The 25,602-nt window shown below is 36.3% G+C and overlaps 1 protein-coding gene across 1 annotated transcript in view; it reads left to right on the top strand.

The window, feature by feature from the left end:
* Positions 1 to 25,602, top strand: part of LOC102235537 (glypican-1-like) — a 75,086-nt gene that overhangs the window by 29,346 nt on the left and 20,138 nt on the right. Inside the window, exon 3 of the mRNA XM_005795978.3 lies at positions 17,032 to 17,190. Within this exon, the coding sequence (XP_005796035.1) occupies positions 17,032 to 17,190 (159 nt within the window). The remainder of the gene's footprint in view (positions 1 to 17,031; positions 17,191 to 25,602) is intronic.

Raw genomic sequence — 25,602 nt, 5'->3', positions numbered from 1 at the left:
CTCAAAAGAGCAATTATCTGATGTAAAATATGTCAAGACTTTTATTTTGGAATTTTTGTTAAACTTCAATTCAAAGGTCCAAACTAATTCCATGTATAACAGTCATTGGGTTAAATCAGTTATATAATGCTGAAAACGCAAGTAGTTAGCAAAATGCTAATGTTAGCATCATTGCTGTCACTAGCATGTGGGACATCACTAGGATGTTCTCTATAATGGACTTACTCCATTCAGTATACTAAACATGGCTAATAAGTCCAATAAATAGCTAATAGCTTATTTAAGCTAAAATGCTAATGCTAATGAACTGCCTTGCTGTGCAAGGCAGTTCCCTAACCTGAGAGAAACAGATAATGCAGAATAATATTATTGCACTGCCTGCGGCGGTGCACTAACCTCAGGGGCATGTTGAGGCTTTTATTTTGAAATTTCAGTATGCTTCATTTTAAAGTTCTGAACTAATACCACGTGTAAGAGTGCTTTGGATGAAAAAGTCAAATAAAGTCAAAAAGAGCAATTACGTCATGTAAAAATATTCAAGGCTTTTATTTTGAAATTTTTAGTATGCTTCATTATAAAGTTCTGAACTAATACCATGTGTAACAGTGCTTTGGATGAAAAAGTCAAATAAAGCCAAAAAGAGCAATTACGTCATGTAAAATTATTCAAGGCTTTTATTTTGAAATTTTCAGTATGCTTCATTTCAAAGGGCCAAACTAATACCACGTGTAACAGTGCTTTGGATGAAAAAGTCAAATAAAGCCAAAAACAGCAATTACCTGATGTAAAAATATTCAAGGCTTTTATTTTGAAATTATTATGCTCCATTTTAAAGTTCCAAACTAATCCCATGTGTAACAGTGCTTTGGATGAATAAGTCATATAAAGCCAAAAACAGCAATTACCTGATGTAAAAATATTCAAGGCTTTTATTTTGAAATTATTATTATTCTCCATTTTAAAGTTCCAAAGTAATCCCATGTGTAACAGTGCTTTGGATGAAAACGTCAAATAAAGCCAAAAACAGCAATTACCTGATGTAAAAATATTCAAGGCTTTTATTTTGAAATTATTATTCTCCATTTTAAAGTTCCAAACTAATCCCATGTGTAACATTGCTTTGGATGAAAAAGTCATATACGGCCAAAAAAAGCAATTACCTGATGTAAAAATATTCAAGGCTTTTATTTTGAAATTATTATTATTCTCCATTTTAAAGTTCCAAAGTAATCCCATGTGTAACAGTGCTTTGGATGAAAACGTCAAATAAAGCCAAAAACAGCAATTACCTGATGTAAAAATATTCAAGGCTTTTATTTTGAAAATATTATTCTCCATTTTAAAGTTCCAAACTAATCCCATGTGTAACATTGCTTTGGATGAAAAAGTCATATACGGCCAAAAAAAGCAATTACCTGATGTGAAAATATTCAAGGCTTTTATTTTGAAATTATTATTCTCCATTTTAAAGTTCCAAAGTAATCCCATGTGTAACAGTGCTTTGGATGAAAACGTCAAATAAAGCCAAAAACAGCAATTACCTGATGTAAAAATATTCAAGGCTTTTATTTTGAAATTATTATTCTCCATTTTAAAGTTCCAAACTAATCCCATGTGTAACATTGCTTTGGATGAAAAAGTCATATACGGCCAAAAAAAGCAATTACCTGATGTAAAAATATTCAAGGCTTTTATTTTGAAATTATTATTATTCTCCATTTTAAAGTTCCAAAGTAATCCCATGTGTAACAGTGCTTTGGATGAAAACGTCAAATAAAGCCAAAAACAGCAATTACCTGATGTAAAAATATTCAAGGCTTTTATTTTGAAAATATTATTCTCCATTTTAAAGTTCCAAACTAATCCCATGTGTAACATTGCTTTGGATGAAAAAGTCATATACGGCCAAAAAAAGCAATTACCTGATGTGAAAATATTCAAGGCTTTTATTTTGAAATTATTATTCTCCATTTTAAAGTTCCAAAGTAATCCCATGTGTAACAGTGCTTTGGATGAAAACGTCAAATAAAGCCAAAAACAGCAATTACCTGATGTAAAAATATTCAAGGCTTTTATTTTGAAAATATTATTCTCCATTTTAAAGTTCCAAACTAATCCCATGTGTAACATTGCTTTGGATGAAAAAGTCATATACGGCCAAAAAAAGCAATTACCTGATGTGAAAATATTCAAGGCTTTTATTTTGAAATTATTATTCTCCATTTTAAAGTTCCAAAGTAATCCCATGTGTAACAGTGCTTTGGATGAAAACGTCAAATAAAGCCAAAAACAGCAATTACCTGATGTAAAAATATTCAAGGCTTTTATTTTGAAATTATTATTATGCTCCATTTTAAAGTTCCAAACTAATCCCATGTGTAACAGTTACTGAGTTCAATCAGTTATATACAGCCCATAGCAGCAGTAGTTCTAAAGGCCAGTTCTCAGTCCTGATCTGTTTCAACTGAGGATAGATAGAACTACAGTGATGCGTATTCGTAGTCCTAACCAGCAGCCAATAGCCTCTTGAGTTCCGTTGCTATGGCAAATAATGGTCTCAGCAGGTGTGAGCTCTGAGCTGTGAGCTCTCAAACACACAAGTGTGTTTGAGCAAACACACTTTACTGAAAAAAAGCATTGGAAACAAATCCTTCTTGTTCGGGAACCGTAATACATATTCGAAAAGCGTTTCGAGCGTATGACAGTTCAATGTGTCTTCTGCGATAGTCCCGAGATTCATATCTGTACCTCACTCAGAGCATTTACAGCGATGAGAGAAAGAAATGTTGTGCCCAGATATGAACCGAGATGGGCTGTCACTGTAATTTCAGCAAAAATGAGAAAGTTTGGGTCGCTTAGAGGCAAATTGTGGACAAACCGTAACTGGTATCGACGAGCCGTCTTCACTTTCGAAGAGATCACAGACGTATCTACAAAATGAAATTTGAATGGCATTTCTAGGTGAATTTGTGACGACACAGCAAATCCTCAAAAATAGGGTATTTCTAGGATTTTTCCCATTGAGTTATAATGGGGTTTTTTTCGCAGTTTTTTGCGAATTATGTCGCCACGTTAAGCCCAAATCCCACCAAAAATAATAGCTCCAATGGCGTGAATTTTCTGCACGTTTTGATACCTCATTTGTAGGTGTGCACCCAGCGGTATGAGCCGCATTAACGGTTACGGAAGAAAAATAAAGTTCTATAATAATAATAATAATATTAAAGAGACGCTTCTCTCCGACAATAGTAATAGGTTCCTGCCATTGCTTTGCATGGCAGGCCCCAATAAAGAAACACTTTCTCCGACAATAGCAATAGGTTCCTGCCATTGCTTTGCATGGCAGGCCCCAACTATTTTAGGTTATTCTCATGTCTTTAAAAGTAAGCATCCCTCTGGTCAAAATGTTGCACAAAATTTATGATCTCTGTACATTTCTAATTTGGGAACACCCAACTTATGAGCATAAGGGCCATTTAGTGAATTATTTATTCATATTAGGCCCCTTTCCTGGTTATTCAAGTTTTTGGATAAATGTGATAGGAAGTAAATACTGTAGTTTTTTTTAAAGTAGCTGATTCTTTCCACTCTACTATGAGATTGCATTTTACCTCCTAGAAACTAGAAAAAGTTCTGTGAAGCATTAATGAAGTCCTTCATTAACATGAAGTAGCCTGCATCATTGCTCCATCTTTTAAACAAGGTAATAATGATACGGTAATTATGTGCACCTTAATGCACAAACATGCACCAGTCCCTTTAGCCACACCCTTAATTATGCAAATTGTAAAATGGAAAATGACTCGCTCTGATAAATATTGGCGTTTGCACAATGTTGAATCCATTAGTTCAAATCTGTATTTACAGACACTTGGTTTGAAGAACACATTTTTAAATGTGTGAAAATGTTTATTTTGAAATGACTTTTTCTGTAATTATCTTTTCCCAGACTTGCTTGCTCTCCATATTGTTATTTAAATTGAATGTTTTACATGGTCATGTTCCCATTCTTCATCAGTTTGCTGCTACACCAACATGCACCTCCAAGTTCCCGTCTCAGACCAAATGTGTTCTAGCTCTTGCTGCGTTGACAGGCTCTGACAACAGCAGGTCAACTTCTTTGTGTCAGCTACTCCACCGCTGAACATCATAGGGCAAGGAGAAACTGGCTACTTTGTTTGTTATTTCACCAGCAGGAGAAAGTTCTGTCACAAGAAGAACATTGCCACTGAATAAGAGTCCAGCTTTCTCTCTCTCCCATACACTCAAGCTCACGCATCTACACACAAACCTTACACTGTTCTGGCTTCTCCGTTTTTGCCTGTTAGCTAATTTTCCTCATCTTCAAATGATGCTCCTGCTTTGGGCTTTGCAAGATTTATATAAGAATGCCATGTTGATTAATTTAATATGAAGATTGTGCTAATAGCAAAATTATACTTTCATGATATTAAAGCAAAAGTATTTAATATACTTTGTTTGCTAAATAATTGAGCTCTTTATCCACTGAAAAAAATTTTTTTACTGATAATGTTTTTACTTGCAAAATCTCTCAGAAGACACTGACTGTAAACGGTCAGTGTCTTCTGAGAGATTTTGCAATTAGTTCCTGCAAATCTAAATTCAAGTCATTCATCTTTGCCTGTTTCTTTTTCAGTTCTAAGCTTGCAAATGACTGTGGTTTTGTGGAAACCTACTTCACATAGAACTGAACCTTATAAAAGATGAACTATGGGCTTAATTGATAAAGACAAGTTCAAAGCTACAGCTGCACAATGGTTGGCTGGTGGTTGTCACCTCAAAGCAAGGAGGTCTCTGATTCATGAAGCCTTGCCTGTGTGAAGTTTGCATAACCCTTTCTTGTGTGTTGTATTTTTATTTTCCTTGAAGCTGGGAATTCTTGTGCTGTGTTTGATTCGTCCCAGTGGTCAGGTTTGAGTGTGTTCAGTTTGCAAGTAAGAAAACCAGTGGGATTTGTTAATTGTTTTAGTCAGTGAACAAACTAACAACTATTAGCCAAACATGCTAGAGATGCACCAAGTAGATTTTTGCGGTCTGTTCTGTTAAGTCTGCCTGTTATGAGCAGTCATTAACTATTTTTATTTGAAGCAAAGGAAATGTCAGTCATTATGTGTGAGACAGGACTCCGTGTAAAATTAGGGTTAGAAGTTAAAACAAAGACAAATGTCAGACTGCTAATAAAATATGAAAAAGAGCAATTAAGAGTGATAGTTAAATCAGCTTGAATGAACAGCAGACATTCCTCTTCAGAAAATACAGTTTTTTTTAATACCAATTGTTTTTTTAATACCAATTATAGCTAACTTTGCCTTCTGCCCTGACCAACAACTTCCAACCTAAAGAGCACTGTTAGGACAACTTGGATTTACAGACTCCACAAATATCTATATATTTGTGTATTTCTTAGCTTGCAACTGACACCTCTTTTTTTTTTCATATTGCTGCCATATTAGTTATTGAGCACTAGACAGCATTCTGGATTTGTCAAATTTGATTTCTGACTTGGAGCACTGAGATTTCAACTTCTGATTACAAATTGAATGCAGCATAAAGAGACAGTATCAGTGAGTAGGAGATTCCATGACTTGCTTGTTGTATAGAAACTTGTGTTGGATGTAATTGGCACCAGACAAATTCTGGTATTGTTGGTTAAGGCAATGAACAGGATATGCTTAGTACAGACAATGAACACGCAAAGACTTGAAATGTGCTAAATTCCTGCAAAAGGGTCCACTTATGGTACTTTTAAAACAAGTTTTCTACCAAGTTTTCTGTTTTGATTACTGTTAAAACTGCATGAGCGATAAATCAGAAAACAGAGTTTTTCCATTGCTATTGCCTAGTTAGAGGGGAAGAAAAACAATAAGCCAGAAACGGGAAAACTCATCTGCATTGCCTCCTAAAGACTAAGTTACCTTTGTGATTTTCAGAGTTTTTGACAGCACATTATAGATCCAGAGATGCTACAGGTTAACTTTGTGAAAAGATCATCTGTCAGTTCTTCTACATCCTCCTTCCTCCCCTTGTTTTTCTCAGACTTCTAGGGTTTATAGATGTGTGTAGTTACACTGAGACGTCAGTCTATTTTCTATACTTGATGTGGCAGGATGTTTTGTCTGATGTGTGCCAAGTGTTGAGATCTACTGTCAAAAGCTCTTAAGGGATCATCAGTGAAATACCCACCTACGTGCACCTGAAAACAGAAAAACAAAACTTCTATGCCTAGAAATGAGGTCAACTCTCAGCAGTTCATACAAGCTGCTGGGAGTTGACCCAGCAGCTTGAATGAGCTGCTGGGTCAACTGGGTATGTTGTATGTCTCTTACATACAACATACATGTTGTATGTTGTGCTATACACGTTATAGCACAACATACATGTGCTATAACGTGTATGTTATAACACGTCTACACCACATCAGGAAGTTAGGTTTCTTTAAGATAATTTTAAATGACCCCTTCTCCCGCCAGTTTCTTCTGTGTTTTTGCAGTTACACTCACACTGACACGCAATCTGTCAGGTAACACTCTGGGGAGATCAGGTTAAGGCATGCCTGCAACTTGCAAAAGAAGGGTGGGTTAGAGCAAAGGTATAAAAAAACTAGGACAGGATGTTGGATGTTTGTTCCTCATAGTTCTGAGAAAGTTGCAAAGAGTGCAAACCTAGTGAACTTAGTGAATTCTCGCATTCCACACAAAGCAAAAAATAGCTGTATATTTACTAAAATATGTGGGAATAAATGATAAAGATGCCAATGAAGATGGCAAAACTTTGATGGACAAGTTAATATTCTGGTCAGTGAACTACAATCCCAGATTGACCCTCTTTGATGGCACTTTGTACCTGCTTAGTGCATGAGACAGTCTGCTGATTTCAGTTAATGTAGCTGGCTTTCACACTCTTTAGTTATTCATCAACCACAGTGTGTGCATGTGTGTATTTGTGTTTGGGTTAGGTGTGTTTTTGAATGAGAGAGGAAATCAGAAAGCGTCTCAGAAATAGGGGATAGAACAAAAGCCAAAGGGTTTGTGCAAAATTGTGTTTCTATGTCACTCCATGGACGTCCTATCAGAGTGGAAAGTCAAACAGGCATCTCAGGACTATACCAACTTAATTACAAAACCTGTTGTAATCCATCATGTTCCCTATATTTTACAACTCCCTTTAGAGGGGTGCAAAACTGATGCTTTCTTTACACATATACCCTGTGACTCATTTGAAATGTTGCAGGAATGGACTTCTGGGCTTAACATTTGTATAATGCATTTTCGTGCACTTGGCAGTGCAGTAGAAAGTTTCAGTTTAGATTCTTCCTCTCACAACATTAGAAATTGCCAGCTTCAATTCATTTTGTTCGGTAAACAATGACATTGTATCACTAACTCTCTAGGGTGATGGCTCTAGCATCTGGCTCACATCTGTTACAAGATTATGTAACAGGTTCAGAGATGCATGATTCATAAAGTTTGGATATTAATGTAGCTGGATATTATGCTTCCTCTTAGTAAATTTGTTATTTATTTATATATGCACAAGAAATTTATCTTTTTGGGTCTCGGTTTATCTCTAGAACTGCCTTAATTCTTTGTGGGATAAATTCACTAAAGTGTCATAAATGTAGGTCAATGTTAGAATGATAGCATCACATCAACAGATTTGTCAGCTTTATGTCCATAATGTGAATCATGGATCTGTTCTACCACATCCCAAATATGCTTTCTAGATAGTTCCCACAAGACCCCACCGCAAGTAAGGCAGCCCAGAAATGTGCCATCGTGGTAGGCAATCGGTAAACAGCGCTACATAGGAGCAGCATTACAGAGACTTAAATTTGTTTTTCTGCTCTCCAAGAGAACCACCTCAGTATCTAGCAATAGCACATCTTATGAAAATAGGCAACAAGTCATTTGTGCTTCCTGAGAGTCATGAAGTAAGGAGGATCATGTTGTTATTGGCTGTGACGATGAGAATTATCTGCATGTGTGTTTGTATTTTAAATGCATAAAGTTTATCCATTCCCCAAAACATTCTTTCTACTATACACATCCTAAATGTAAGCACTCGAAATGCCAAAAGAAGGATTAATAATAAGATGCCTGATTATTAACCAGAATATGTCTGCTTCTCCTTATTACCTGCTATTTGTGATGCAAAATAAACAATCAGAATGTAAATTTGAGTGCTGCTTATTAACATTATGTGGTTATAAATATTGTCACATGAACAGTGATCGCATGTACAGGAATGCAGCAGCAACTGAGTGTTTAGATTTATTTATTTTTTTGTCCAAACACAAGTGTTGCAGCAAGAAGAAAATATGTGTTTACACATGTACATTTTATAATTATTTTTCATACTTTTTGCTGCTGGATCTGTCATAAGTCTACTTGTTTGTCTACAAAGTACTTTCTTAAATCAATCAGTTCAATACAAGATTGACTGACTGAAGATGTCACAGTTTTAATTTCAGTGAGCTAAAGCCTCACTTTTCTATTCTAGCTAACAGGAGCAGAACTGAGTGACATCTTCTGTTGCAGTAGATCGGGGATGTCCAGCTCCTGCTCCAACATACATAAATGTGTTGTCAGTGTAACAAGCGGTATGCCTAATGAAATGACTGGTGAGTGTAGAATAATCAGTAAGCCTAATTTATTTAGCACCTTTCAAATGTTGCTTAGTAAATAAGCAAATAATAGTTTAATCCTCTAAAGTTTGAGAAGTCATACTTTCTCCGTGGGATGTGTTAAAGCGTTGCGCAGCAGAAATCTGTTTCAGATGAGACTGATGAGATCTCTGTGGGTGGATATGGTCTGGTACATTAGCAGAAACGTGTGTATGTTCACAACAGCTTGTAATTTACAGTCAATACACATTTATAGTTTTCTTTTGCACCTTCAGATGATGCTTTAATAGCTTTTTTCAAGAATTGCTCTATCCTCCTGTTACGCTTCAACAGCACTATTCATTTTCATACAGTTTAATACAATACCATTTAACACATTTAGTCTTATTGAGTTTAAATAATTACTTACACAAACGTTTCCTTAATTAATTATTCAAGTGAATGAAAGGTCCTTTTTTTGTATGTAAATATACAGAGCAGCACTATTTCCTCTGCTACTGTATTGTAGTAAACATATAAGCAGAGACATATCTGGTCATTCTCCAGAGTAGAAACACAGTGAACTTGAAGAACGTAGTTCGTTAAAGCAGCTGACCAAAGTGGTAATGTGTTATAAATGTTGTATAGCTGCCACCTAGTCTGGTTGGAGAAAGCTATTTATGTGACTCTGTGTGTCTCACATTACTGGCTGAGTATCCAGGGTCTGTAGGTGACAGACTGGGGTAACCTATGGGTCATCTTCTGTGTTTGAACATTTGAGGCTCAAAGAAAGCCCTGCTCAGTTTTTAGACTGTTTTCTAGTTAGCAAGTGTCATCTATTGTGAGCTTCTTGTTAAAATGGTGTGTTAAACGTTAGTGCGTGCAGTTGGCGGATGAGCTATGTCAACTTTTGCTGCCAAACAGCCTTGTTGGTCTTCATGTGTTTAACCCTAATCCACTGTTCAAGAGTATGTGGGTGTGTGCATGTGTGCAATTCCTGGTTTTGCATGAATGCTATCTATGGCACAGGCAATAATCCACCAAGCTGTGGACACACTCTGACCACCGGCTGGATTAGGCTGTTAATCCCTTTGGTCCCACAGCTCAAACCTACATGCAAACACACACTAGCTCACATATATTGCACATTGTGATTTGAATCTCATCAGTTATATGCTGTCAGTCAATACCAAAAGCCATTAGTGGTGTGACATGTTTTTGAGGAAAAGAGTATTCATAAAATGTCCAAATGTAAAATTGAAATTTTTTTTGATACGTGGACTTTACTAGTTGTATATCTAGAATGGAGTTTATCTTGACTTTTAGCTCAATATGTATCTACAACAATTTTTTTTTCTTTTTTGAGAAACAGAAAATGATGTATCCTAACAAAAAATTATTGCTAAAATGCTGAACTAGGATCTGGTTGGAATCTCTGGATATCACATAGAGGTTTTTTTTTTTTTTTTTGGACTGGGTAGAAGCTTCATTGGATCATGTCAGAATCTACTGAGCTGCCATGATCAGTTCTTCTGGGTTCCATTCTGGAACCTATATTGGTTTTGTTATATAATCTTTCTTTAGGCCTGTTTAAATCATTTTGGTGAGTTTTCCATTCTTTTGCAAGTGTTTTTCACTAGGGGTATCCCAATCCCAGTTTTTCCCACACAGAATACAAGTACTTCAGTTAAGTTGGTACTTATGCTTCCCAAATAACTTCATTTGTTTGTTTTACCAGATCATAAATAGAGCATGATATACAGATTGTTCAGTCTTCCACTTTATCAAATTACTCATCAAAACATGCATTTTTGCTAGAGTTTATGTCTATGGCAGGACCCTGACCCAAAATTTGGGCCTGGTCAGGGCAGAATTATTTGCTTAGTGGACTGGTTGGGCTCAGACCTCTGTGGCACATTTAGTAATATGTAATATGAGAAAGCCAAGACAAAGTGCACAGAAACATAGTTTTAATAGTTTTAAATTGTTGCTGTGATCCATACGCTTGTTTACGTGACATCAGTGACTGGAATCTCTCACACCGATACTTTTTGAAACCATGTCTCAGAATGAAACTTTTCTGTAGCCTTCAAAGGTGTGAAGTACTTTCCAGGTGTGAACACACAGCTGCACAGTTGCAGAGTGTATTCTATGCATGCCCAGGCAGTTAACAATAAAAACAATGGTGGATAGCAATGTGCTGTGTTTTGCTACTTACCATGTTCAGTTTAACACAATTATTGATAAGGAATATAATGTTCTATATGAGCCCTTCTTTCATGGGAGATAGAGATACCGTATGTTACCGTTAACAATGAGATAGAAGCCAGTGAGGTGGAAGCCAAGGGTCAAAAGCGCATGTGCAATCGATGACATGCTGAAATCAGATCCCCATCTAGTGATCTGGAAGGAGAAATACAGCGCAAGGTGTCTTGGCGGTGCCGTCTAAACGTCAAACGTTTCTCCAATCAACATTTAAAATGTCAATTTTCAGTCATTGGTCTAGTGTAAATGTAGACCACATAGAGAAGTAGGTAGCTTACATTGTTGAGGAAGGAAAGAAATTAAAGTCCAGATGTTCATCAGAGTGTAACCCCTAATTTACACTGCATCTGGCTTCGCTCTGCTGTACATTTCGCAGGCGTTCCAGAGTACCTCAATTTTCACTGCTGGCGTTCCTTCTCTCCAATTTGCTGCTAACAGCAAAGGTGCAACACGAAGCATGAGCGGGAAATGAGGGATTGTACATTAAAGCCAGTGATATAAAGGATGAGTGGTGTTATATAAAATACTGTAGTTTTCAACTTCCAAAATTAATATTTTCCCTCCATTGGTCTCCCACTTTGTTTGCCTTGACTGGCGGGCCTGCTGTGACTTGCGGAAGAAACTTAATAGGTTTCTGAATTAAAGCCACATGCTTTGTGTGTACGCATAGTAATAACTGATACATTCGGATATAAGTATAAATTTACCCATATTTTCATTAATATAACTAGTTTTGGGGCAAATATAGTCTGTCTTGGTGAATTATTTTGAAAATATTTCACCAAGATATTTCTGTCTTTGACAGTTTTTTAAACAGTGGTGTGATTATAGGCAAGTGGCTAATTTCTACCTCTAGTCCTACTTGTTGGACAAGCTTACATACGAATAAAAATAAGTATTGCAAATAATACTGCACATTGCTGTGACAAAAAGAACAGTCCTAAGATGGATCTCACTTTAAAAGTGACTTAGCTGCACTGGAACACTATTTTTGTTTCACAGACTCCCAGAGCAGTGATGCTTTCTTAATTTCCTGTCTTCTCTCCTTCCCCCTTTTCCCACCATCTCTAAAAGCCTGTGACTGCTGGTCTCTCCCATGCTTTATCACAATGTGTGTGACCTTATTCTGCCTTTTGAGATTGCAGTTTAATAGAATCCTTCCTCCCTGATGAACAATGATAAGCTAATGATTCGGGAATTTAGTAGCCATATCGCTTAAAGAAAAACAAAAAGAGGAAGTGGTGATACAGGACCAAAAAGGCCTGAAAATGTACAATTAATTACTCTGAAATTGCCCTAACAAAACTTTTTGAGGGAAGTGCATTTATGGAACTTTTTCCTCCTTTCTTGTGCAGATTTGTGGTACAATAAGAACTGTAAGTTAGATATTGTTGCTTGCTCCTTACATGCTCTTATGATTTGAATGTTAAAGCCTGCAACTTCATTTTGGATTAATTTCAAAATTCAGCTGAGGAGGTGGAGAGGAAAGCACTGCCAGATTCATGTTTTAGGTGGGGAAGGGGTGGCATGGGTGTGGCCACATGCGCATTAGTTGTGCAGTGTGCTATGCTCTGTTATATAAACTTGGATACCTTTCTTTTCCTCAATGAGTCTCCTCCTCTATTAATGTTAATACGGGGGGTGCTGTTGAGCTGTTTTTGTTATGACTTTTATGACTCCCCTAAAATATGTAATTTTTACACAGGACTGATGTGTCCACCAAGTTTGGTGAGTTTTTGTATAGATTTAGGCCTCCACAAAGCTAGTTAATTTGACAGAAGCATAATAAGAAGAAACAGTGTGATTACAATATGCTTTCGCAGCGCTTTCACGGCTTGGCCATGGGAAAAAAAAAAGGTTTTTATTGTTCAAACAAACTGCATTTGGTGGTACTCCTCGGGAAGGGAACTGGATATTGTTTGTCCTAATATATTTGCAAAAAAAAAAAATAGGTGGAAAAATACTATCAGAGCAACTTGGTAATTTTTTTTCTAGGTAAACGCTAGAACTGCCACAAGGGTGATTTTAAATGCCCCATTTAAACCTCATTCAATTCACCTTGCGATTTTACAACTAATGCAATTCTTAATGAGTTAAAAAATTATATAAAACTAAAATAACACCAAAATATGCTATTTTCATTTAAGAGACAAAATTTAATTATGCATCAAGTGTTTATCTGTTAATCATTATCGTCAAAGAAAATGTTATGCAAAAGTTTATTGGACAATCAATTGGTCTGAGAACTTTATCAAAATATATAGAGACAAATCAACCACAGTTTTAACTTACTTTATCACAAAATCAAAATTATGAACACCAGTTTTTGTGTCACTAATCTACATGTAATAAACAAAAAAACACATTTTAAATAAACAGAACACGAACTAGAAGTCAAAAGTCAGTAAAAACAGTCATATACAGTAAGTAAGACTATATTATTCTAACTATTTAGACTTAGCTATTTACAATGAAGCTAATAAAATTATGTACACGTTGGAGCCAGTGTAGATCCCCTCTCTTCACCTGGCACAACTCCTGCTGCAGATGTCAGAGGTTTTATTTTTAGAGCACCATCTCTGCACTTGGCATGCCCCCTCTTTTTTGAGCTTGCTGAACTTTTGAGTCCTTATGGACTTCCACCTTCTTTTACCTGCCTTGATTGCTGTCTCCTCTCCATAAAATCTGCCCAAAACTCCTCTCCAAGTTGCTGCAGAAATGTGTATGCAACAGAACATGAGTATTTGGCTATTTCTATAAGGTATGTCATATAACACATCAATTGATCATCTCCACATATTACCCTTTACTAAATATCTACTATCCAAATATTCCATCTGTGTTTCGTCTCAGTACCGCACATACTCTGGCTTTTGGATTCATCCAATGAGTGATGCCCACACCCATGCACAGTGCTACAAATACATACATGTTTGTGAAACTTTCCCTGAAAAATGGACAGAAAAGCAGAAATATTTAATTAATTGGAAAAATCCTTAGTGACCAGAGAGATTATGTCACAGCTTTTTCTGAGTGACATTAAATTCTTTTTTTTCTTTTTTTTTTTACATTCAGAAAGTAAATCAATTACCTTGACAAGCTGTCATAGGACTTTATCATTGTTTACTTATTTCAAAGATGTTCACACAAACAGATACAGATAAATTATCTTTTCCTCTGCCTGCATTTGCTCCACATACTGTAGTGACCTGCCATCTGTGTGCCTGGTGTTTTCAACTCCAGCTGTCTTTGGGATGCACAAAATTATGACAGTGCGCAATTACTTGTCTGCATGTTAAGAACTTTGATTATGCCTTGTCTGTCACTAGACAGCAAAAGTGCAAGATAAAGAAAAAAGAGGGAGAGACACATCAGTCACAGTTGGATGCGTGTGTCTGAGGAAACAAGATTGTTTTCTGGACAGGGCCATAAAGTGGAAGGGTCACAATGGCCCCCCTATTCTGGTGCCCTTGTGAAATGGTGAAGGCACATTCTGATTATTATTCAATGAGCAAGAGCAAGTTTCAGACATAAAAATAGAATAGAATAGAATAGAATTACTTTATTCATCCCAGCAGGGAAATTATTTCGCAGTTACAGCAGCATAGAGACAAGACACACAACAACCACCACTGAGTAGCAATTGTAGACAAAATAAAAATAAAATATAACATGCTGTCAATATAAAAAGCTGCTTAGAGCAGTCCTTGCAAAGATTCAAAAAATACAGATACAGTATGTATATGTAAATATATGTACAGCAAGTGTGCCACAGTGCAGTACATATATTTACATATACATACTGTATCTGCATTTTTTGAATCTTTGCAAGGACTGCTCTAAGCAGCTTTTTATATTGACAGCATGGATGGCAAAAGAATTTGTAACACTGATGTCTCATCGAATCGTGCCTAGAGAGTCTTACCCAATGTTCAGCCAGGTGGATAATAATTACAGCTTTGACAAGTTAAACCATTAATCAACCACTTATGTGTGTTTACCAAATGTACGTGTGTCTTTCTGCAAACAAAGTAAATCTGATGTGAGCTGACACATTAATTAAATGTTTCCAGTTTTGTAATGGTGTTAGATGAGTACAGTCAGTGGAAAAGCTTTGATTACACAAAGACTTGAACTTGCTCTTGAACGTGTCAAACTTAGCTTTTTCTTAGACCTGTTATTAAACCTCATCATTCTTCCAATTAGGAAAATGTACGGTTTTGACCACAATTGATCTCACTTGTGTAGAATGTTTTTGCACAGTAACAACCACACTATAGACATGTACATGGGAAAATCCTAGTCTGTATACGTAAGTGGGAAAATATACATTTGTGTCAATTAATAGGACTTACAATTTAGGCAAAGCAGTGACCTATAAAACTGCCCAATGGGATTTCAGAGGAATATGAGCAAGACTTGATACAGAAGGGCAGGCAATTCTCTTAGTCTTAAGTAGGCATTTATGCATGTTTTTGGAAGATCTTTAGTGAGAGGTTAGGTCACAATACACTTAAATTTCATTCACTGTTAATGGATGGATAATGTAATCAGAATAGCAGTAAAGTAACCTGCATTACAAGCAGTACTTTGTATAATATAAAACCTATTGTTAAACAAGGAAGCACTTGTGTCCATAAAAATAAAATTATCAAACAATAAACAATCACATCCAGAGGGGGATTGAACATATCACTTGACAATAAACATGACCTGTTAAGATTTCATGTGAAAAATGTGTTTGGTTCAAATTGTTTATTATCATTTTCATGGCTGTTTAGAGATGTAATATAAGCACTGTGAGATAGGACTCTGCAAGTAATCAAATTTGCACTTCAAATTTCATGCTGGTTGTAAATGATCACGAAAAGACAATACAATTGATCAAAGAGGATTTCTTTTTAAAAATAATTGTATAATATTGTTTTAAAATTTGAGGATTTTAGTAAGACAGACATCATATTTGTCATGATTCTGTGTGGTTGATGGGGGACCCAAGAGAGACAGAGGCAGCAAGTGGTGTTGAAAGTTTAACAAAAATGATGAACAAAAATGTATTTCAATTGTAAGGAACGCAGGGAGCCAGAGTAGAAAAACAATCAGGAACCATGAACAAAATGCCAGGAGATTAAATGGGGGCACAACAAGATATAACTGGAGAATTACAGGAGGATTCAGCAAGCAGTGACTGAGAATGAGTAGTATGTTTACTGGGGAGCTTGATTATAGAACAAGGAACAGATGGCTGATTAGAAACATGTTGCAGGTGTGAAAGTAGAGAGCCGAAGGCAGGCTGAGGAGACAGAAAGAGAGAGCTAAAATAGCATAGGAGGCAAGGGAGAGTATACAAACTGGTCAACTAGGTAAATAAATCTAACACTAAAGAATGAGTAGACATGAGGAACATAATAAAACTAGAGTAAAGTGTAATAATTATACACAAGAAATAAACATAAACTACAATCACTAAGGAAGAACTGAACTAAAGTAAAACAGAAACAAGTCTGAATGAATCAAAGAAAGACACTAGGAACACAGAATAATAATGAAGCTAAAAGAAATAAATCAAAACCCAAAAACAACTCAAAACAAACCAAGGTCCTGACAATATTATTTGTTGTTTCCCTTCTGAGCATTAAAATTGTACATTTGTTATTCCATACAAATATTGGCTAGATTTTTTTTAACAGTTTTCTGTTTATTTTTTGTGGAAAGTCATGATTTCTTCATTTTTTCCCCTTCAAAGAAACCCCTTTTCTAATGTGATCATACATAAAACTTTCAAACATCTTCTTGGACAAAAACTGTTTTCTGTTTAATTCCCAGTACGGTATTCCTTATGATGTTCAGAGGCACTTTATGCAGTGTCTGAAAGGAATCTATAATAAAAGTTTAAAGTGACTAATTACCAATATGTAGATATGACTATTTCATCCACCTCATGTTTCCATATTAAATTATACATTTTATACCTGCATGCAGCAATACCATATACGAGTCAGTTGCAATCAATTTGAGTAGATTTCTTTTTTACATGACAGCTAGGCATCATGCAAATTTTTCATTTTAATGCTAATTTTCTGATTTTATCTTTGTTCTTTCTTTTCCTTACCTCTCCACCTCTTGCACTGTCCCTCTGCCAGGGGAGCACCTGCGCATTTGTCCCCAGGGCTACACCTGCTGCACCATCGAGATGGAGGACAATCTGGCTACGCTCAGCCGCAGGGAGATGGAAGGACTTCTCAGAGAAGCTAAGCGACCCTTACAGAGCTCACTTTCATACAGTTACAACACATTCAATGGTGAGTATAAGCATTCACAATAACTATAAGCAGCTGCAAAGCATTCCATGTGATGCATCTCTTTATATATTCAGTAAGGGCATGACCAGATCAAATGTTTTTCACTCCCTGGAGAGAGATAATATTGTCTAAAAAAGATAATAATCGAGAGCAAAAGGGGAAATTATTTCAGTGAATTGTTAAAGTGGAAGGTTCCTCCTGGAGTTCACTTATCATGCAGCAAGGCTCAAAATACACCTCACAGTGTTCCCACTATTGGGTTGTCAAGGTTCTGGAGTCAATCATAGCATAAACTAACAGGCCAGACATTTTTCAAGTGATTTTTATTTTCAACAAATCACTGTTTTACTGCCTTCTTAATGCTTTGTCATCAGTAAAAAGTTAGAATATATATGTACATTGGAATGCAGCTTTTGTTACCAAATCTAGGAATTTATTGTGGTGTACAAAATTACTTAGTAGTAGAGTCACTTGGCAAGCTTTCTGCTTTCTGCCATTGGTAGTAGTTTATCTATGAGCAGTGGTGATGGTGAGTGATGTTTCAACTCTTGCATACTTAGGTATGTAAGAGACTTTGAGAATTAACATCATACAGCACAATGAAATTGGACATTACTTTCTTAGTAAGACTTGAGTAAAAATTAAACCTATAACAACACAGAGTCAACTCATTGATGAAGAGGCCAGTGTCCTGTATAGTGACAGGACCTGTCAAGTAGGTGCAAGACAGGACAGGACATATCCAGTCCAAAAGGGATACTGATGGTTGTACTCAAAATGTATGAAAAAGTAATTTTCATTGTTGAAGATTGATGCAACAAGGTAATTATATGTCTCCAAAGACTTACTCCAGTTAATGGAAGGGTGCTTTTTCTGCTCCACTTCTTACTCTTACACAGTTTGTGACAATAGCTCTGTTGGCTAGAGCTGAGCTTGACTAGTTAGTCTGACCTTTTCAGAGCACAGTGATTAGTGGCTGAGTGAGACTTGTTTGCTTTTCTTCCATGACTTTGTGCCCTTCTTTCTTCTGACCCTTTCTTTTTACTCTCAGCACTGAGTTGCAGTGCCAAAGGGATGCCATCACTGCACCAAAGCAGAACTACACAATAATATGTGCAGGCCAAGAACCTGTCAGAGATGTGCAGTTTTATTCAAAGTTTGTTTGTGTCTTCAGCAGTTCTCAAAATGTCCCATTCTTTGGTTAAACATGTCATTTAGCACAACAGGAATCTGCAAAAAACAAAAAACTAACAAAACTCCCATCCAAGCAGCACTCATTGCTACATGTTTTATATTGTTTTTTGTAAAAACAATCAAAGAAAAAAATAAAGGTTGACATATAAGAAAAACCTTTGCATGCTCTGCCTCAAAGGTCATTTGGGGATCATTTTGTTCAGAGGCTTGACAAACAAGTAGGTGCAAGTGTATGATAACTGCTTTTGATTTGAAACAGAAAGATAATGAAATTGTTCTTTCATGTTCATTACAAATGCCGCTACAAGCTTTAATCTCCTATTCTCTGCCTTAGGCCTTGGGAGTTTGCGGGGAGGTTTAAAGCGTGTTAAGTCATTTGTTTTGAGGTGTATTATCTTACAAGAGTAAAAATAATTTAGTTGTAAATTAAGCTGCCAACCCTACAGACTGGGAAGCTTTCTGTCTATTAGACATGACGTTGGAGATGTCTCTTGAGCACGCTTTTCTAGCTAACTGATTATGAGATGTTTGTATTGGGAGCTGGTGTAAATTAGATGCCGTTTGTCAAATCAGTAAATTTACTTTGCCAATTTATTGAAAAGGGGCTGTCATTACATTGCCTATTAGTAACTCCTTGTTGTAGGTGGTATTTTTTTCATAGAAATGGTCATAAGAAATGTTCTAATCTCATGTGTATTGCATATCATATTGAAAATTTCTATTTTGTCATTTATTTTCTTTCTGATCCTAATTTAAGTAGGTTAACTCTTATAGAATATGACCATGACAAAGTCCAATTTACCTTATGTTGGTTGATATATTTATCATGCATTTAAATTTTTCATATCCAAACATTTCTGTCACAAAAATATGAAAGAGTGGCCACACATGAATTTAAAATCTACTTTCTTATCAGCAAATGTGTCCATCTCATATCTGTCGACATTCTCCATTAAACACTGGATTCATATATAATGTCATCATCCATACCCTATATGACACACACTTCCTGTTTTTAAGGGAGAAAAACTGGACCTGATTATTGTTAATATATTGAGTGACCCTTTGTGGAATTATGAGTTTGAGGAGTTTCTGTCAGGAGTTATAGCACAATAAAGCGCTTTGGCTGAAAACAGGCATGTGGCACACATAAGACCCAAGATCAAGAAAAGGGAGTTGCTGTGTTCTCTCTGAATATGTGGAGACCTTAGAGCTCCTGTGGCTTGGCTGTTCTACACTGGCTTTACTTTTTTCTTAGACAGTGGTTAACGGGGTATTTTCAGTGTTGTTCTCAGCGGAAGCCTGTCAGTTTGACTAACGTCCTTATTGTTCAGGCGAATATCTGAACATTGTCTAATGTAGACTGTGTTTCTAGAAAGAGCTGAGCCATAGACAGGGATTAAATAGACTGTGATATCTTATATTTTTGTCATTTAAATGACAGTTTTGCAGTCACAGTGCTTCTTGTTAAGGACACTCTGTTTTTTCATAGCTTAAGATTGTACAGGAAACCAGTTGCAACTGTTTCAGCCAACAGTTAAACATATGTTGCTGTTGACTAATGGCTGTTCCTTTTATAGGTGTCATGTCCATTTGAAAAGCCAGAAAAAAAAGATGTTGGGGAAGAATAGAGTTTTAAACAGACAACTTTTTTTCCCCCTTCCATATGACCAGAAAAACATGCAGTGATATTGTACCATATTTCTATTCCTGCACATCTGGCTGTATTTAGCAGGGTGTGGGCTAACTAGCGCCATGTGGCTAAGTGCAGGGTGTTACTGTTCCAACCCAGTATGGCTAGGGCTTTTGAGTCCAGGAACTTTGGAAGAAGCACCAGCAAAGCCACAGATTAAAGGACCAGTATGTTCACATGCAGATGGCTCTGGGCATTAAGTTTGTGCACTCTGAATACATGAACATACAAATATGTTTTATATGCATTTTTTTTGTTTGTTTGTTTTAATGTCCGGCCTTCTATATTAACAGCCAGGTATGTCAGACAAAAGCTCAAAACCTGATATTTGGCATTTGGCCAAATACTGCCTTGAGTGATTTTTGGATTTGTGAAGAGATGGTGTGTTTGTGTGTGTATGCATACTTATGTATACTAGGGGTTGAACGACTACATATTTTTTAAGGTCGACTACATCATGATAATAGTCGAGTCGATGTCGACTAGTCGCGGTGACGTCATAGTGACGTAAGCGCAAAAACCCTTCACAACTACTTGGAGGCTATATTAGCTAATTTCACGGCAAATATTGACCACCCCCCCCCCCACACACACACACACACACACTCTCTCTCTTCCCTTCTCCTGCTTTTACTAAGTCTATTATGGAGATTCTTCGTGAGCAGCGGGGAAAAGTTTGTTGCACAAAGTCGGGTCTGACTTTTTTTTTCTAAACACCGGCTGACGCTGATGATCTCTGGATAGTTACTATAGGAGTCAAATGATCACACTGACTACATGGAGCTTTTGGAACATCACAAGCCAAACCTGTTATGAACGGATCCCGTTTGGTTACAGCTGAATTCAACGAAACCACCTGCTTCTCCTCCGCCCGATGCGCGGCAGGAAGCTCTGCTGACTCAGCAGATTGAACGATTTAAGATATTTTCTAGTCAACGTCAACATGATAAAAGTCGAGTCGATGTCGAGTTGACTAGTCGTTGTGACGTCATAGCAACGCAAGACGCAAAGCTTTGGAGTAACGTACAGGCTTTATTACCCGTTTTCACGGAAAAATACGGCATTTACACAGAACAGCAACAAGTGAAACAACAAAACATCGGGATAGTTTATGATAAATAATAAGTAGCCGGGAAACCAACATTCAAAAGGAAACGCACATCTTTTAGATGGCATGTAAAAACAATAAAAAGAGGTGGCACGGGGGGGGGGGGGGGGTAAATAAAGTTCACTCGCTGTCAATATTCTCTTCGCTAAGAGTTCGCTAAGAGCACATTGTCATACAAGGACCCAGTAATTTCTACCTGTTTGACAAGATGCGGGCTTGTCCTCGATCTGTTTTGAAGACGCCATTTTGTAGCCAGTGTTCTGTCAGATCTGCTGTCAGAGTATCATACACTTCTGACAGCTGATCTGATGACACTTCTAAGCACGAAGTGTCATTCTTAGCACGAACTCACGGCTATATATATGTCAGACAAGTATACACTGTCATTACCAACTACAGGCTTTTATTTAATCAGCAGCTATCATTACCACAGATCTTTATTTAATCAGCAACATAACATCATAATGTATTAGTTAGATCGTCGTGACAAAGACACTCGCGAGCGGCTAAGTGACATCCTTAGCGCAAAGGGGGCGAGTTTTAGACGGCTCGTGTTTTGTAGTGGACTGCAGCTGCAACTCCATCTCCTTTTAAAAACACTGTAAAACCACAAATATGCATCCATCTACATATCATTTAAACTAATGTATTAACTTATTTTTCTTGTGTCTTGTGACGTATACTGTGCTGTCAGATCAGCACAGGCTGTCACCACCGGCAATCACATGACTGCGACTAGTCGACATGAAATGTAAAAACTCGCGAGACGTCCTAGAGTCGACTAGTCGACTAATTGGTTCAACCCCTAATGTATACATGCATGTGTCTGTGTTCCTATTGGATTCCTCCTTCACTGCTCAAATGCATTTGAAATTAAAATAATATTGTTTGCTTGTTTCAGTGCTAGGTTCAAATGAGAGAGCCACGTTAACAAAGCAAGTATCTGACACCCTTTATACAGTCATAGTTATGACGAAGCATGGAAGCATTCTAAACGTTTTACATTCTGCCAATTCTGCAAATAACCCTAAACTCCTCTGCTAGTCCTATTGTTTTTAATGTGCTCATTTGACTTGCTTTGAATTAAAGAGCAATAAACTCTGGAAATATGTGAAACATGCCAACCAAGTTCAGGCTTGTGTTGAAATTAAGGTGTAAATTATTTTTATTTAGGCAAAATGTTTGTCTTCATCTCTCAAAATAAAACAAAACAATGGATTTTTGGGGAGATAAAAAAATCTATGTTTTATTAACAATGGCATATTAGAATTATTTCTAGACTTCTCAATAATCTGTTGAAAGAGCATTACATGCTATTACAGCAATCTAGCTCTTGTTTCAATTCCTTTTTAAGCTTTTTCAATATTTGTGGACATATTCTCTACAACGTGTTGTTTTTCGACCATGGCGTCAACAGGCTAGGATCGTCCCTACATATGCATGGCCCATAATGCGGTTTTTCAAGTCAGGCTCCTGTTTTCTAAAACTGGCCCGTGAATTGGAGCCCAAAGCTTGATGAGATTATAAAATCAAAGAGTACACCATTCATAGGAGTTAAGTTTAGTCGGGAAACCAAAACCAGTCAATACTTAGGATTGTATCAAGACCTCCCTTCTGTTACGCTCCAAATGAATAAATGTAGGCATACTGATAGGACACTACTGCCATTAATCTGTATGTAACATAAGAAAAAGCTAATCCACTCCTGTAGTCTACTTACCAAATTATAATTTTCTGCTTTTGGGGTCACCTTTGATAATGTTATAAAAAGACAAGGTTATCTATTGCTATCATAGGGCTTGATTGACTCATTTTATCTGCATGCAAATCACATCCATGGGGACACAGCATACACTGACCCAATTATGCCAAATACACTTTTGCTCTTTAGTAGTGATGGCACCTTGGGAGAACAAAATGATGAAATGAACAACTGAAACATGGAAAGAGAAGTACCTATGTAAGGAAGAAGAAAACTGGGGCAAGACATGGAAAGCAAATTAAGATGGAAAGAAAGAGAGCAAAAGAACAAAAATGATAAGAATAAGCAATTGTGTGAATGTTGCAGAAAACAGATAACAGAAAAAAAGATGTTGCAAAAGAGAACCATATGGGTAATTGAAGAATAAGGTCTTAGTAAATGGTGCATTATGCCAGCCAGAGAATGTTTTGAGAGGGACAAGAGAAAGGGATAAAGGCTTTCATTGAGAGCTTGTGATAAATGGCATGCATTATGTGATGTGTTGGCTTGTTTAATGTAGGGCACCTTTAAATAGTATCTAAATTCTCTCTGAGGTTTTAGCAGTGTTCCTGGGGCATAGTGTGTTTGTAATAAGTGTTATCATTGGTGGAGCGTCAGTCTGACTCAGAAGCAGTCTAAGGGCTCCCAGAAAGCCATTTGTCCATAGACAGTACTCATGACAGAAACATTTGGTTTGGCCTGTTATGTTTATTCTTTTGTTGTCCTTGCAAAAGTAGGACAATAACAAAGGTCAAAACTTTAACAGTCTTTAGTATGTTTAGATGGGGGTGTATTTTTGCTTTAAGTGAACTACTATGCAGTAGTAACAATTACTACAGTCCTTATTTATACATATGTTTTCCCAACCATTAAAAAATCACTTTTCCAGAAATCTCCATCCAGGTGAATGTAGCAAACAAAGCTGAAATACTGGTAGAGTTTATGGTAATAATTTTGGAAAAATGCATGTTGAAATACAAGGAAAAAACATTCTTGCTTTTACAGTAGCGTGCTAATTGTGTTTGTTGACTAAGTAGTGAAGAATAAGCAGATTGATTTAGTAAGGTATGAAACATGGTGTAATTTAAAATGTCTAAAATATGTTTGCATTATGAAAAATGTGGTTTTCTCAAAAGATAAATCTATACTGAGAAATGTGTACTGTAAATATCTTTCTAAGTACTTAACCAACATCTCTTCAGAAATAGCCACATGCACTGTTACTTTAATATTAGAATAAATGTATGAGTTTTTTAAACTTTGTTGTCATTTTGTATTTTTATCCTATTTTCATTTTGGTTGTTATCTTAGCAGCTCATTTACATATAAAATGCATGCTCATTAGATTTTGAATATCCTGGAACACTTTTGACCAAGCAAAATATTTCCAGTACACAGGCCCATTGCATTAATATTTTTTAATACATGCAGTTCATATCTACAAGTGAGAAAAATCTTGGGGTTAAGTAGAGTGCTTGGTAGCTTGAAGAGCCTCTCCCCAACCTCCATTTTGTCCCCCCAAATGTCTTTCCTATTATTCAAACTCAAAGTATGGGAAATACTGAAGGCAAAAATACTGCAACAGAAGCAACCATGCGCAAGAGTTCATGTGGAGTTGACTATAATTTAAAGCTCAGTATTGATTTGTACAAAGACAGTTGTGGTTTATACTGTAGAACTGAGCATTTTCACACATAAAACCTATCATTTCTTGGTAAGTAAAGATTTGTGTCTTTTAAATGATGATGTATGTGTATTTGGTAAAGTTTAGAAGCAGTGCAAAAAGCAAGAAAGTTAAAATGAGTATTTTATTTGTCAACGATCATAGGTATGAAGTGTGGGGTGATTACAGATCTAAGCATTAACTCCACTCTCATCTCAGGAAGACATTCATTAGGGGATGCATGCCTCATTTACCATTTTATAGGTGTGTGTATTCATGCTTAGACAACAATGTGGTTGTCGCTTTGTGCATTTCCCTTATCCAGTGCCACATTCATTAAATACTGTTTGTACCGATTTTTAAAATATGTTGCTCAAGTGCTTGGCCTCTGATGCAATGCAGAATTTTACACAATCTAATTCTGTGAAAGAAAATATGATGTCAAAGCAAAAGAAAATACACACTTACAAATGAGAAAAGCTCTATGTTTATTTATACTTACTTATAATTAGTCTATAGCTGCAATTGATGATTGTTTTAGCTCTATAACCTCTGGGAAAATCATATTTGTCTTTCTTCCATAAATGTAATATCAAACCATCGTGTGTCTAAGTTTGTGTTTGCATGCACAACATAAATGCATTGAGACATTTTCCAAATTGGCCACAGAGATCATAGAATAGAATAGAATAGAATAGAATAGAATAGAATAGAATAGAATAGAATAGAATAGAAGTACTTTATTCATCCCAGCAGGGAAATTACTTTGCAGTTACAGCATAGAGACAAGACACAATAACAACTACCACTGAGTAGTAGTTGTAGATAAAATAAAAATAAAATATAAAATGCTATATGGAGATGTTGGCAATTCAAATAGCCTTTGGATGTCTTCTACCCCAAACTATCTATATATAGTATTTGCTTAGAATTTCCAAACAATCTTATTTTTTAAGTTTATTTTTTTCCAAAGTCTTGGAAGGGAAACTTCTTAATTTGTTTGTATCATCTTG

This window comes from Xiphophorus maculatus, chromosome 6, assembly GCF_002775205.1.
Source record: "Xiphophorus maculatus strain JP 163 A chromosome 6, X_maculatus-5.0-male, whole genome shotgun sequence".
NCBI classification, from domain to species: domain Eukaryota; kingdom Metazoa; phylum Chordata; class Actinopteri; order Cyprinodontiformes; family Poeciliidae; genus Xiphophorus; species Xiphophorus maculatus.
Note: the sequence above shows the minus strand (reverse complement) of the source record. Positions and strands in the feature narration are given on the sequence as shown.